The sequence below is a fragment of the Salvelinus sp. IW2-2015 genome, linkage group LG27 (assembly GCF_002910315.2).
Source record: "Salvelinus sp. IW2-2015 linkage group LG27, ASM291031v2, whole genome shotgun sequence".
NCBI classification, from domain to species: Eukaryota; Metazoa; Chordata; class Actinopteri; order Salmoniformes; family Salmonidae; genus Salvelinus; species Salvelinus sp. IW2-2015.
This window is the reverse complement of record NC_036867.1, coordinates 36812286-36828179: the sequence shown is the minus strand read 5'-3', so window position 1 is coordinate 36828179 and position 15894 is coordinate 36812286. Positions and strand designations below refer to the sequence as shown.

Genomic DNA, 15894 nt, shown 5'->3' with positions numbered 1-15894 from the left:
ACCAACTTCAAAACACACTGTCTGTGCTACTAATTTAAAACCGACGTCATTGCAACATTGTACAACTGTCTCGTGTACTAATTTAAAACAACACTGTCTCTGCTTCTAATTTAAAAACATACTGTCAGTTGTACTGTACCAACTTAAAACAACACTGTCTGTGTACTAATTTAAAACAACACTGTCTGTGTACTAATTTAAAACAATACTGTCAGTGTACCAACTTAAAAGAACACAAAATTGCCACTGAAGTTTGTAGCACCATTAGGAAGGAAATGCCAACGATTTAGATATGTCATTTAAATCAGTTGTGGCAAGTCACTCTAACATCTTTGTTTCTATCAAAGATACCCGCACACTAAGATCCAAATACAAATGTCCAGTTTCTGTGCCAAACTTCTAGTCACAAGAAGTCTGTCAGAGTATACCCGGCACCTATAGCCCTTTGTTTGGCACAGTAGTCTTTTAAAGTTTTAATTTCTCCCTTTAGAAATATGACACCAACGTGGATTCCCAGGGCTCCCAGCTCTCTCGGGGACAGAAGCAGCGCATAGCAATCGCCAGGGAGATTATCCGCGACCCTAAGATCCTGCTACTGGACGAAGCCACTTCATCCCTGGACACGGAGAGCGAGAAGGTAATGTCTCCATGACAACCGCCTGTCATCACCACGAGCAGTAGAAGAWGTCCTGAACCTGATGAGGATAGATTCAATTTATACAGATAGCTTTATTACAGATAGCTATTTCAAATAGCTTTAGAATTGGTACGAGGCAAGGCAAGCATGCAATTTGCCTGTGCCTTAGGTCCATTGTATGAGGCAGAGGCAGTAATCATGGTGAGTAATGGGTGATTGTGAAATCAGCTCAAAGCTTTGTGTGTGTGTGTGTGTGTGCGCGCTACAGACGGTGCAAGAGGCGCTGGATAACGCGAGGGAGGGCCGAACCTGCATCGTCATCGCCCACCGTCTCTCCACCATCCAGAACTCTGACATCGCCGTTATGTCCAGGTGCTTCGTCATCGAACAGGGTCCACATGACCATCTCATGGCCCTCAAAGGGGCCTATTACAAACTTGTCACCACCGGTGCACCAATCAGCTAACTCCTCAGGGTTAGAGGAGCCAAACCAGGAAATGCCTGTTCAGGTCATCACACCAGGTCATATAGTATTTATTCTGCAGAAGGGATCCTGTCAACCGTCACACATTCTTTCGTGTTAATTGGTCATGTGTATTCATTTGTTGTCGTTACATTTAAACAGTATGTCGGAGACATACTGTAGGTCTGAGTGGCTACCTTTAATCTTTGAGTTTTGACTTTTTTTGTAATGAACTGTATTGCATAAGAATAAATTGTATCCAAATATCTACATTGAGGGTATAAAGTAACTGTTTACGATTGTCYACCATTTGTACTGTGTTTACCATTATACATTTACGATTTAAAATGTTTTGGATTTTAAATGGAACCTTTTATTCTTTAAATCAAATATGGTGCATTTAAGTTGCCTGCAGACGATAATACATTCTACAGCAGTTGATTTTCCTTAGTCAAAGGTTAAGATAACAGACTCATTGAAGAGCCTGGAACAGACTAGTACTACAGACTGGTACTACAGACTAGTATTACAGACTAGTACTACAGTATTCCCTACACCAGGTCTTGTTGATGCTTCCATGACTGACACCGTGACACCCTGACCTGACACCAGGATGAGATTTGCTGCGTCCATCCATCAGCGGTAATGTGTGATCACACCGCTCTGACCTTATGGAATGGAGTCTTCATCAGTGCATCCCAGATTCCCAGCACCCAGACAAGGGGTGAATTAGTATGCCGGTGAAGCAATATAATCTCTCCTGGCTTTCTGCTCACAATCCGTCCGCTTAGAGGACACTGTTTGACTTTGTGCCATGTAGCGTCAATACAATATTGATTGATAACGGCGAGCCGGTATCCTGGAATCAAGTGTGGTGGTGAGTGTCTGGGTCTCTGTTGACTTAGTGGGTGAGAAGTGGGGCTAACGTGCTCTAATAAGTCTTGCCCAGTGCGGAAGTGCTGAATTTGAGCCACTTGTGTGTTTTCAATCTCAAGTCATCAGACTCCACGATGTCATCCACTCCTAAAGATGAGTCATCAACCTCCACGATGTCATCCACTCCTAAAGATGAGTCATCAACTCCACGATTCATCCACTCCTAAAGATGAGTCCTCAACCTCCACGATTCATCCACCTAAAGATGAGTCATCAACCTCCACGATGTCATCCACTTCCTAAAGATGATCATCAACCTCCACATGTCATCCACTCTAAAGATGAGTCCTCAACCTCTACGATGTCATCCACTCCTAAAGATGAGTCCTCAACTCTCTACGATGTCATCCACTCCTAAAGATGGAGTCCTCAACCTCTACGATCGTCATCCACTCCTAAACGAATGAAATCATCATCCTAGCCTTATTGTTGACCTAGCTCTGATTTGAAGTTCTATACTGTCTGTCCTACTAGTCCTATACTTCTTGCCGTACTATCTATTTACTGTCTCTGTCCTACTGATCTATATCTGTTCTGTCCTACTAGTCCTATACTGTTCTGTCCTACTAGTCATACTGCTCTGTCCACTAGTCCTAATACCTGTCTCTGTACTACAGTCCTATACTGTCCTGTCTACTATCCTAACTGTCTCTGCTCCTACTTGTCCCTAAGATACGATGTCTCTGTCCTACTAGTCCTATGTTGTCCTCTGTCCTACTAGTCCATAGTTGTCTCTGTCCTACTATGTCTATATTGTCCCTTGTCCTACTAGTCCTATACTGTCTCTCCTACTAGTCTTATACTGTCTTGTCCTACTAGTCCTATACTGTCTCTGTCCTACTAGTCCTATATGCTGTCTCGGTCCTACTAGTCCTATATGTCTCTGTCCACTAGCCTATATTGTGCGCTGTCCTACTAGTCTATATGTCCTCTGTCCTACTAGTCCTATACTGTATATCTGCTCCACAGTCTTATACTGTCCTGTTCCCTACTAGTCTATACTGCTCTGTCCTACAGCCTATACTATCTCTGTCCTACTAAGTCCTATACTGTCTCTGTCCTACTATGTCCTATCTGTCTCTGCTCCTACTTAGTCTGTCTAGGATATCTGTCTGGCCTACTAGTCCTATACTGTCTCTGTCTACTAAGCCTAACTGTCTCTGTCTACTACCTATACGGTCTCTGTCCTACTAAGTCCTATACTGTCTCTGTCCTACAGTCCTATACTGATTCTGTCCTACTAGTCCCATTACTGTCTCTGTCTAACTATACTCGTTACTGAGTCTGTGCTCTCTCCTACTAGTCTATACTGTCTCTGTCCTACTAGTTCCTATATTTGTCCTCTGTCCCAACTATCCTATATGTGTCTCTGTCCTACTAGTCTATTATTGTCTCTGTCCTACTAGTCCTATACTGTCTTCTCTCCTACTAGTCATATACTGCTCTCTGTCCTTAACTAGTCCCTACTGACTGTCTCGTCCCTACTAGTCCCTGACTACTGTATCTGTCTACTAGTCCTATATCTGTCTCTGTCCTATCAGTCCTAATTATGTCTCGTCCTACTAGTCCTATACTGTATCTGTCCTACTATTCTTATACTGTCTCTGTCCTACTAGTCCTATAACTGTTTATCTGTCGCCTACTATCCTATACTGTCTCTGTCCTACTAGTCCTATACTGTCTCTGTCCTACTGTCCTAACTGTCTCCTGTCCTGACTAGTCCTATACTGCTCTCTGTCCTACTAGTCCTATACTGTCTTCTGTACTGACTAAACCTATACTGTCTCTGTCCTACTAGTCCTATAGCTGTCTCTGTCCTACTAGTCCTATACTGTTCTGTCCTACAGTCCTATAGCTGTCTCTCCTACTAGTCCCCATACTGTCTCTGGTCTACTAGTCCTATATCTGTCTCTCTCCTACTATTGCTATACTGTCTCTGTCCTACACTGTCTCTCCTACTCTGCCTCTCTATCTGCCTCAGCCCTGCCCCGGTGAAAAGTCAAGCCTCAGAAGATTTAACACACTTACCATGTCATTACTACCTACTGGGTGGCTGGTAGCATAGCGGCTTAAGGCACTGGGCCAATAACCGCTAAGGAACCTAGTTTGAATAAAGGTGAAAAATCTGTTGACGTGCCCCTTAAGCTCAGCACTCAACCCTAAGCTCCAGGGTTGCGCGTTATAATGGCTGACCCTGTCTCAGGAGAGCGGGATATGCGGAAAACACATTTCCAATTCACACATGCGTATTGTACAAATACAAGCACCACACCAAGTTATTATTTATTACCTACTCGGGGGACTTGAACAGTAAATGAGTTCTGTGATTAAAACAGTCGACGAGTAAATGTGATTTAGCTAGACCGCTTGTATTTGTCTACATGGTCGATCATCCATCCGGCTGACCCACAAGGGCCTCAACTTGAATACCACACATCTCCACCCCGCTGATCCTCAACACTGGGCCTCTACGTGTGTGGTTCTCAGCCCTCTCCTGTACTCCCTGTTCACCGTGACTGCGTGGCCATGCACGCCTCCAACTCAATCACTGTTGGCAGACGAACTACTGACATGGGTAGGCTGGCATTACCAACAACGACGAACGCGCCATCAGTGAATGAAGGGAGGCCCTTGAGTGGTGGTGTCAGGAAAACAACCCCACACTCAAACGTCAACAAAACAAAGGAGATTGTGGACTTCAAGGAAACAGCAGAAGAGAGCCCCCCGCCCCCCCCCATCCACAATCGACGGGACAGTAGTGGATGAAGGTGGAAAGTTTTCCCTGAACAAGAGGGGGGAATCATAAAATAACATCAAGTATCTGGTGTGGCCACCAGCTCAGGGCACTCCTCCTCGTGGACTGCCACCAGATCTTGCCCGTAGTCCTTGGTGTAGATGTTACTCCCCCATTCTTCCACCAAGGCACCGGCAAGTTCCCCGGACATTTCTTCTGGGAGGGAATGCACTAACCCTCACCCTCCGACCAACAGGTCCCAGAACGATTGCTCAGATGGGATGTGAGGTCAGGGCTCTTCGCGCTGGCCCTGGCAGAACATGACATTCCTGTCTGCCAGGAATCCGAAAAGCGAGTGCGGTAGCCTGGTGCATTCGTCCAGATCTGGAGGTCCTATGTCAGCATGAGCTGCAGGAAGGGTACCACATGAGGATGTCTTCCCTGTAACACACAGTGTTTGAGAATTGCCTTGCAATGACACGAGCTCAGTCCGTTGATGCTGTGACACACCGCCCCAGACCATCGACGGACCCTCCACCTCCAAATCAAATCCCGCCCAGAGTAACGGCCTTCGGTGTAGACGCTCATGTCTTTCGACGATAAACGGCACTCCGCCATCATCCCTGGTGCAGACCAAAACCGCGTACTCGTCAGTGAAGAGCACTTTTGCCAGTCCTGCTCTGTCCAGCGACGGTGGGTTTGTGCCCATAGGCGCGTTGATCGCCGGTGAGGTCGCGTGAAGAACCTGCCTTACAACAGCCTACAAGCCCTCAGTCCAGCAGCTCTCTCTAGCCTATGCGGGACAGTCTGCCCATGATGCGAGGAATTGTGTGTCCCTGTGTGAACTCGGGCAGTTGTTGTTGCTATCCTGTACCTCTGTCCCGCAGGTGTGATGTTTGGGTGTACCGATCCTGTGCAGGGTTTACACGTGTCTGCACTTCGAGGGGACGATCAGCTCCATGCCGGTCTCCTGTACACGGCTGTCTTAGGCGTCTCACAGTACGGACATCGCAATTTATGCCCCTGGCCACATCTGCAGTCCTCAGTGCCTCCTTGCAGGCATGCCTAAGGCACGTTCACGCAAATGAGCTAGGGATCCCGGGCATCTTTCTTTTGGTGTTTTCAGTCAGTAAAAGCCCTCTTAGTGTCGGGTTTTCTTAACCTGTGACCTTAATTGCCTTCTGTCTATGGCTGTAGGTGTCTTAACCGACTGTCCACAGGTGCATGTTCATTAATTGTTTGGTTCATTGAACAAGCATGGAAATCAGTGTAACACCTTTAACAGTGAAGTTAATTCGATTTTTATGAATTCATCTTGAAAGACAGGTGTGTAAAAGAGACGTTTCATTTTTGCTGAGTTAATCTTTACTAAATTGGACATTGTTTTAGGTAAGACCTATAACTCCACCGAGAGGAAGCTAAGCGTAAGATATATCTGGTTAGCTACTAGGGCAAGAGTGATGGAACACAAGAGAGCAGAGAATGGCTCAGAGCTTCACCATGGGAAAAATACTTCTGACAGGTAGGCTGTACCATTTATTTATGTCAAATAATAAATAATTTATTGTCAAATTATTGCAGGGAAGAGCTATGTTCCACGGAGGAAGCCAACGCATAAGGAGGTCTGGTAGCTAACGGACGAGAGTGATGGAACAACAACAAGCGGGCAGAGAATGGCTCGGAGAGCTCACCGGGGGGAGAATCACAGATTTTCTTACCAGGTATGATCACCGTCAGGAAGAGGCCTACTATACAAAAACGTTTAACTCGGAGGTTGCTTATTTGGTCACTAATGATACTTTTCTCATAGGCTTACTTGATACTATGCATYTTGCTTCCTTTCACAGACTACTGGGGAGGTTACAAGATGAAGGGTAGGGTGATGCATTATTGCAATTCACTGCACTTATATGGTTCATGAATATATGAATCATTCATTTGTGGTGGTAATTGTATGATCGAGACCTCTCTTATTCCTTAGCCTRAAGATAGGGAGGAAGCAGAGGTGCACAAGGAGTTTGAAACATGGAAAGTTAAATATGGTAAAACTGGTTCAACACTAACTGAAATAGATATTCCCAGTATACATAAAGTCAAATTCCTTAAACAAGTTGACGTTTTTCATGCTTGCAGGAAAGACCTATCCGTCCACCGAGGAGGAAGCTAAGCGCAAAGAGATCTGGCTAGCTACTAGGAAGATGGCGAGGGAACACAACAAGAGAGCAGAGAATGGCCTGGAGAGCTACACCATGGCAGTCAGTCACCTTGCTGACTTGGTATGGTATTATTCATTCAGATTAGTCTGAAAGAAATCCGGGTTGATATAAAATTTCACAAACAAGTCTAAAGTTGTTTGTTGCCTCTTTGTTTCCAGACTACAGAGGAGGTTCCTAGAGGACTTTTTCCCATGGTAAGGTACCAGAATATCAAAATGTAACGTGTTTAATGCTACAATGTAAATTAACTGAACATACAGTGATGTAAAGTTTGTTAAGCTCTGTTWCATCACAGGGTATGCTTCCAGTCACATTAGTCACTAACATTGCACTCACTACACTCCTATTCACAAACCTTAACTACAATGACCATAGTATTAAAAAAAGATMAAAGAACCCTTAYCATTTACTAATGTTACACTCCTAATTCACAAAACAATCAGATATCGACTAACTGTTTCCTCCATCAGAATGAAGACTAGACCCTATGCGGAATTAACTATTTTTTWATTTACAATAAATATAAATACTACACTTTCAATTCCTGTGTCCCTTTTTTCCTTTTTTTATACCAGCCAARATGGCAGGGTTCCCCAAATGGTGGGCCAAATTTGGCCCGTGGGTGGTTTTATTTGGCCCCCCAAGTTTTCAAAACAAATATATAAACGCAGTGTGTTCGGAAAGTATTCAGACCCCTTGACCTTTTCCACATTTTGTTACGTTACAGCCTTATTCTAAAATGGAAACAGCTTTTTAGACATTTTAAACTGCACCGAGTGGTGCAGCGGTCTAAGGCACTGCATCTCAGTGCTAGAGGCATCACTACAGACCCTGGTTCGATTCCAGGCTGTAAGTGGATTGGAGGCAGGGCAGGAAAGGGATTAAAAATCCAGTTGTCACCCGTTTCGGGAAAGTACCTATGTAATTGCGCACCCAACTCACTCAGGTGCTTCGCTATTAGACATTGTCAGGAGCCGGCTAGTGCGAGGAAAACAAGTACACTAATATATCAGCAGAACCCAGAGATGAGGCAGACACGTAGTTCTAGAGATGGTGGTTTAATAAAAGAACAAAAACTTCAGGCAAAGAATTATAAATCCACAATGTCCAAACATAAAGCCAAGAGGCAAAAATGAAATCCTCAAACATGCAAAAGAAACTCCACAAAGTGGTAAAAGACAGCAGAGAAAACAAAACTCCAAAAGACTACTCAAAAATACACACAAGAACTAAACCAGAGAACCTCTGGACAATCCAATAGAGAAATATATTTACAGAACAAGGCTTGGCTGGGCTGGTGCTAACTTACAAACACTGAGCAAAGACTGAGGAACACACAGGGTTAAATAAATACAAACAAAGGACGACCTACAGGTGCAAACAATTAAAGAGCAAGGAAAACAAAAGGTTCAAAAAAGGTGCAATGGGGACATCTAGTGACAAAACCAGAACAGTCCTGGCCAAAACCTGACAGAACCCCTCCTAGGAAACGGCCTGACGTTCCTACAGCCTTCGGGTGGAGAGCCTGAACTGACGAATGAGGTCAGGGTCCAGTAATGTCCTTGGCAGGAACCCAGGAGCGGTCCTCGGGACCGTAGCTTCCCAGTCCACCAGATACTGCCAGGACCGCTGCATCCCGGCGGGAATCCAGTATCCGGTGGACGTGGTATAATGCCGACTGGCCTCCGATAGACACGGGCGGAGGGGAGGTCTGCCCTGCCGGATAAGGGGAGAAAAACAAACAGTTTTAATAAGAAATGTGAAATGTTGGATTGATCTTAAGGGATCTGGTAAGTGGCAGGCGAAAAGTAACGGGATTGACTCTCCCTGGCAATCTTAAAGGGACCGATGAATCTCTGGGACGCTTGCGAAGACTCACCCGTAGCGGTAAGTCCTTGTTGAGAGCCATACTCTCTGGCCGGGGTACAGGTAGGACGGGACGGAACGTCTGTTGGCTTGTCGCTGGTACTGCTGTGAGGCACGCAGAAGATTAAGAGGGCCTTCTCCACGTTAAGCCGACAGCGTCTGATGAACCTCAAGGCTGAAGGCACTCTGACTTCTGCCTCCTGGTCCGGGAACAATAGCGGAGCATAGCCAAACTGACACTCGTGCGGAGACATACCAGTGGAGGAAGGAGCACAAGGTGTTGTGCGCTACTCGCCCAAACAATGAAGGATGACCATGTGGATGGGTTGTTGAGACCATACATCTGAGGGTGGTTTCCAGCTCTTGATTCATCTCTCAGTTTGGCCGTTGGACCCGGATGGTACCCTGAAGAAAGACTGGCTGTGGGCCCCTATGAGTTGGCAGAAGGCCTTCCAAAAACTTGAGGCGAACTGGGGACCTCTGTCGGAAACCACATCTTGCGCGGAATGCCAAAGACTCGGAACACATGGTTAATAAACCAACTCAGCCGTTTCCTTGGCAGAAGGTAATTTGGTCAAGGGAACAAACCTGGCCGCTTAGAAACCTGTCGATGAGACTAGGATCGTAGTTTACCATGGGACGGAGGAAGGCCAGTAATAAAGTCCAACGAGATATGGGACCAGGGTCGGTGGGGAATAGATAAAGGGTGAAGGAGTCCTTGAGGGGGAGGTGAGAAGATTTGCCCTGGCAGCACACGGAACAGGCCTTGACGAAAGTGGCAACGTCTTCTTTATGGTGGGCCCACCAGAACTTACGCTGGATGAACTCCAAGGTGCGACCTACGCCCGGGTGACAGGTGAGGGAGAGGAGTGCCCCACAGAAGGACTTGGGACCTTCTGCCTTGGGAAAACAACAACCGATTGGCAGGACCTCCATCCAGGAACCCGTTCGATGGCTTGAGCTGTTTCAACGGATCCTCCACTTGCCACGAGATCGGAGGCGCACGATCTTAGCGGCAGGAAGGACAGTCATTCAGTATCTTCTCGAATGGCAGGAGAGTAGATGACGTACAAGGCGTCCGGTTTGAGATTCTTCGACCCGCGGTCTATAGGTGAGATAAACTGGAATCGGCGAAGAAAAGAGACCACGAGCGTCTGGAGTTCAACCGCTTCGCCTGCTGGATATACTCCAGATTTTTGTTTGGTCCGTAAGCACTTGAAAAAGGTTGAGAAGCCCCCCCGAGCCAGTGTTCTCCATTCTTCAATGGCCATCTTAACACGCTAGGAGGTTCATCGATCCCCACATCGTAATTCCTCCGGCCGGGGTAAGCCGGTGAGAGAAGAAGGCGCAAGGATGAAGCCTCTTGTCTTCACCCCTCTGAGAGGACAGCTCCAAACACCAACTCTGAATGCGTCTATCCTCCACCACAAAAGTTTCATCCGCCGCGGTAGTGTCAGGATGGGAGCAGAGAGGATGCGCTGCTTGAGTCCTCTGGGAAGGCCGTCTCAAGCGTCTCTTTCCCCACAGAAAACCTTGTGTTGCCAACCCTTGTTACAGCTGAGAGAGGCTTGCCACCGAGCTGAAGTTCTTGATGAACTTGCGGTAAAAGTTGGTGAAGCCCAGGAAACCTATTGAACTTCCTTAACGGACTTGGGGGTGGCCAATCCCTACCTGTCCCTACCTTTGGGTTCTCATCTGGACTCGACCAGTCGTTGTTCCACTATAAATTCCCAGGAATGTACCGAGGGATTGAAATTGCACTTTTCCGGCCTTAACGTACAAATGCTGTCTAGGAGCGTTTGAGCACTTGTCTGACATGCTTTAGTGTGGTCTGGAAGGGAAGCGTCAAAAGATGAGGAATGTCAATCAAGTAAACAGAAACACGAAGATTGTTAAGCATATCCCTAGCACCATCGTTTTATGAGCGCTGGAAACACGCCGGGGCGTGCGTCAGCCGAAGGCAATCGCACCGATATTCGTAGTGACCAAGTAGGCGTGTTGAAAGCGGGTCTTCTCACTCGTACCCCGGGTTTGAATCCCCAAGATGGTTATGCAGTCTCAGCAGAGTACAAGGCTTACAGGAAGACAACTGCTCTCTCCGTGGAGCAGGCTCAAAGCGCCTAGTGCCATAAGGAACGGGAAAAGTTGCGATAGCGGTACGCGACGGTTAGTGCGCGCAATTGAGTCCCCGAGGTATCAATGCAAGGTTCGAATCCACTCTCTTTACTTGGCCACTAAAGACAAAAACCTGCTCCCAGCCGGCGAGGTAGATGATGGACGCATGATGCCTGCCTGCAGGTCGTCTGCTCTGATGTAAGTAATCCATAGCAGCTACGTTCGGAGGAGAAAGGGAAAAGATCTCGAACCCCTGGGAGGTACAGCGTCCCCGGAAAACGTCGATGGTGCAATCGTAAGGTCTATGGGATGTTTGGCGTGTTAGGGTTTCGGTAGGCCTGTCTCTGTCTAAATACCATTGAGATCATGGTACACTCGGTCAACTGCGGGACAGCAGAGGCGTGATCTAGAGACTCGGAACAGGGTCGAACTCGTGGGACTATGGAAGATACTACAAGTGGCCTTGGCACGTTAGGACCCCACTGCTTGATGTGCCCACAGACCAGTCGATTGAGGTTTATGGGCCTGTGAAGCCAGGATAAACCAGGACAGAGGAATCGGAACAGGAGATCAGAATGAAAAGTTCATACACTTCCTGGTGTGGGTAAACTGAAAGTCGCATAGGGGGTAGTGGCACAGTGACAAGTCCAATCCCAAAGGGTCTATCCCATTGCCATACGTCAGTTAACCATCTCTATGGGTGTCACTTAAAGGTCAGATTGGGAACGACCAATTCTCCGTCGCCCAGACCAACCACCCAGTGATAGTTTACCTGCGCTCCATGATACACCAAGGCTTAAGGGAAGCTCGTGGTTGTCCCAAGGAGAGAGCGCAGTAACGGAATGCACGGCAGGCGAGTTGTATGTCCGAGTGGATTGGGTGCAGTGATGGTTTATGTTTTCCCGTAAGTCCTCCCAAGGCGCTGCACAGGGAAGAGTGCGTTTTCCTGGAGCCCGGACATGTGAGAGAATTGCGACACAGAGAGCATTGGTTTGCCGGCAATTATACATACACAGCGCTCAATCGGGCGCCAAGTAGCGGTGCGGTCTCTCTCAGTCCTGAGAAGAGATGCGTCCATGCGCTGGCAGGTTCCGGTGGAGCTCAGCGAGGATAAAAGGTGGCAGACCTACGGGCACTGGGCCGATAGAGTCTAGGTCGAAGAGATCTACAAGTTGAGCTGCCTTTCTCTCTCTATTGCCGTGAAAGTCCAACTGATCAGGGAACTCGAAGGTGTCACAGGTGGATTCCCGAATAGTGGCCAGTTCATCTGTCGACGATGGTGTCGGAAAGATCCCTTCAAAACCTAACGCACACTGAGCGCCTCGTCGTTGCCAGTAAGCCACTCGCTGCTGCCACCGTTCGAGGACGGAACTTAGCATGGCATCAGTCGCGTCAAACGCTGCGCCGACATGGTGAGATCAGCAAGCTGTCTTGAACTGAGTGTCAGGATCCATCTGTGTGGGATCTTAGAAACACTCGCTGAATTCTTCAGGCAAAGGGGAGAGTAGCTTGGCCACTAGCTGACGGGGTACTTCCAGTGTCAGCATTGCCATTCCAAGGCACGGCTGTTTTGCCCCAGCTAGCTTTCGAAGCAGGTGATGAATATGATCTATCTTGGACACGAAGTCGGTGGGAAACGACGAGAAGGTGCAAGCTACGAAGTGACAGAGACCAACATTGGGTGAAAAAACCCCTTACAAACACTGGATCACCTGAAGAAACCGGTTGGAGTGCGGCAGACCGAGGTTCAGCCAGGGTGGTTAACTGCCCACGGGCACCGTGTCAATCTAGATAGAACTAGGGACGCAGAAGTCGACGTTGCAGGAGAAACGCTAATCATGAGAATCCCTGTTTTAATGGATAGTCATCACTCCTACCGACAAGATATTGAAATGTCCACAGCCAGTAAAGGACCTTGCTGAACCAGAGAGCTTCGTAGACGTGAGAAACATCCCCTCGTGTGGAACAGCAATGGGAAAAAAGTCTGGGTAATGGCTGCCTCTGGGTTCATATTAATGGCCATTCAGTGTTTCTGTCAGGACCGGTGCGAGAAACAGTCACTTAATAATCAGCAGAAACCCCAGAAGATGAGGCAGAACACAGTAGTTCTAGAGATGGTGGGGTTTAATAAAAGAAACAAAAACTTCAGGCATAAGAATTATAATCCAACAATTGTCCAAACATAAAGCCAAGAAGGCACCAATGGAAATCTCAAAACATGCAAAAGGAAATTCCAACAAAGTGGTAAAAACAGCAGAGAAAAACAAACCTCGCAAAGACTACTCAAAAATACACACAAGAACTAACAGAGAAACCTCTGGAAAATCCAAATAAGATAAATATATTTACAGAACAGGCTTGGGCTGGGGGCCTTGGGTGGCTAACTACAAACACTGAGCAAAGAACTGAGGAACCACACAGCCAGGGTTTAATTACAAACATAGGGAACGATCGCTACAGGTGGCAAAACAATATAAAGAGCAAGGAAAAAAGCAAAGTTTCCAAAAAAAGGTGCATGGGGACATCAAGTGACAAAGAATCCAGAAAAAGTCCCTGGCAAAACCTGAACATGAACATGTCCGTAAGCGTGAGTTAATTTGCAACAAAAAAATCATACAATGATGTAAAGACCTGTGTTTGTCTTGTTAATGCAGATAGAAAAGAGCTCCAACTTCTTAATCTAGTATCAATTTTATCCCGCACATTAAATATAGTTGCGCAGAGTCTGTATCCTAGATTCAGATCATCCAGGCGCGAACATCCCCAGTAGGCCGCGTCGTGTGAGAAACTGTACATCAAGTCGTCATTCAAGCTCGTCTCTCAATTAAAAAAAACGTGTCAATACTTTACCCTTGATAACCAGCGTATGTTGTAAAGCGTTACATGGTCGTGCCAAGTATCATTGCATAGTGCGAGAAATACACAAGAGTTCAGGGCGCTTATTTGCTTTATATCAAAGTTAACATTTTCACTGTAGTTGTCCAAATGTTTTCAAGGCTTCAGGCATTCCCTGGCAGAGGCAAGAGTCTCTTTCCGGTGGATACTTGGCGTGTACCAGGTTGGCGCGTCGGGAGAAGCAAACTGCCTCCTACGCTAGCGTTACAACTTCTGTCTCCTGTCGTTGCGCTTTCCCATCAATAAGATAGCAACACATCTGGGACACAGTCTTTGTCACAAAGCTTGTCCAGCACTATAAAAATATCCTCAACTGTTGTCACTGTATTTCCAGTTGGTTTTCAGAAGAGGATGTCTTCCTTAATTGCCCCCCCCCCCCATAAACGTAACGGACATATACCAGGAGCTGTGCCAGGCCCGCCACGTCTGACTCATCCAGCTGTAATGCATATAATTCACTGGCTTGTATGCGAAGCAGTAATTGTTTCAAAACATCTCATGCTGTGCCACTGATGCGTTGTGAAAGTGTTTGAAGGCATTGTCTCTTTTTTGGGGGGGTCTTGTCCCCCAGCATTGTCCCAGCCATATCTGCAGCAGGAAGAATTACGTCCTCCACAATAGTATGGGGCTTGCCTGTCCTAGCCACTCGGTAACTCGCCATATAAGACGCATCTAGCCCCTTCTTATTAATGGCATCTGTTTATACATGTCTTACTACTCGAAAGTCGTCTATATTCTCGCTCAAACTTCTGTCTTATTTTTCAAATGGTCATGATTAGTTTCTTAATGTCTGRGCAAGAGTGAAGGTTTCCCGCGYGAGAGTAACGGGTAATTACTTGACTAGGCCACCTGTATTTGACATTGTTATTTCGCTGGACACTAGATGGTTAAAATAATTTTTTGGGCAGGGAACCGAGGCTACTGAGGTAAGAAAAAAAACTCACCCAAATGTATAGCCCCGTTAAATCCAAATGTACTGTTTGAAAATGTGAAGAAAACGGTCCGGTATGGCCACTTCGCATGCTAGAATCTCAATTATTCAAATGAATGTCCTCCCTCGTATCAATTTGATGAGTTCCATKATACCACTGCCTCTTTCTGTCACACCCTGATCTGTTTCACCTGTCTTTGTGAATGTCTCCACCTCCTCCAGATGTCACCCATCTTCACCATTATCCCCTGTGTATTTATACCTGTGTTCTGTTTGTCTGTTGCCAGTTTGTCAAGACAACCAGCGTTTTTCATCTCAGCTCCTGCCTCTCCCCAGTCTCTCTTTTTCTCGCACTCCTGGTTTTGACCCCTGCCTGTCCTGTCTCTGAGCCCGCCCACCTGCCTGACCCTAAGCCTGCCTGCCATCCTGTACCTTTCTCCCACTACTCTGGTTATCAACCCCTGCCTGCCTTGACCGGACGTTTGCCTGCTCTGTTGCCGTAATAAACATTGTTACTCCGACAGTCTGCATCTGGGTCTTACCGTCAAARCTGACACTTCCTATATAAACTATTGGTCTAAACCTGACTCTGTCATAAKAAAAGTTCATTTGGGGGAGAAAGAGACCACAGATTAAACACAACACTACAGAGAACAGAAGCATCAGGTGGACTTGCAGTTCCTAATCTAAACATTTATCACCTATCATTCCAAATGAATTTCCTAAAGACCTGGTTGAACCCAACAGCTTCTGTTCCCTGGCATGCTATAGAAGATTCAATATGTTCACCAATTAGATTACAAGATGTATTATTTTCTGGATTGACTCCTAAAAAATGTGCATTGTTTGAACCCATTTAAAATAAATTATTTCACCTTTATTTAACCAYGMAGGCCAGTTGAGAACAAGTCCTCATTMACAACTGCGAKCTGGCCAAGATAAAGCAAAGCAGTGCGACAAACAACAGGTACTAATAAACAAATGTACAGTCAATAACACAATAGAAAATAAAAATAAAATATATGTAGTGTGTAGAAATGTTGGGAGGTAGGCAATAAATGGGCCATAGAGGAGAAATAATTACAATTTAGCATTAATACT

The 15894-nt window shown here is 46.4% G+C and overlaps 1 protein-coding gene across 1 annotated transcript in view; it reads left to right on the top strand.

Annotated features, from left to right (window-relative positions):
- The window catches only part of LOC111953648 (bile salt export pump-like), a 15226-nt gene extending 9387 nt beyond the window's left edge, over window positions 1-5839 (top strand). The window contains exons 19-22 of the mRNA XM_070435541.1: window positions 491-637; window positions 906-1076; window positions 5289-5496; window positions 5658-5839. Of these exons, the coding sequence (XP_070291642.1) occupies window positions 491-637; window positions 906-1076; window positions 5289-5496; window positions 5658-5839 (708 nt within the window). The remainder of the gene's footprint in view (window positions 1-490; window positions 638-905; window positions 1077-5288; window positions 5497-5657) is intronic.
- The last annotated feature ends 10055 nt before the right edge of the window (window positions 5840-15894 follow it).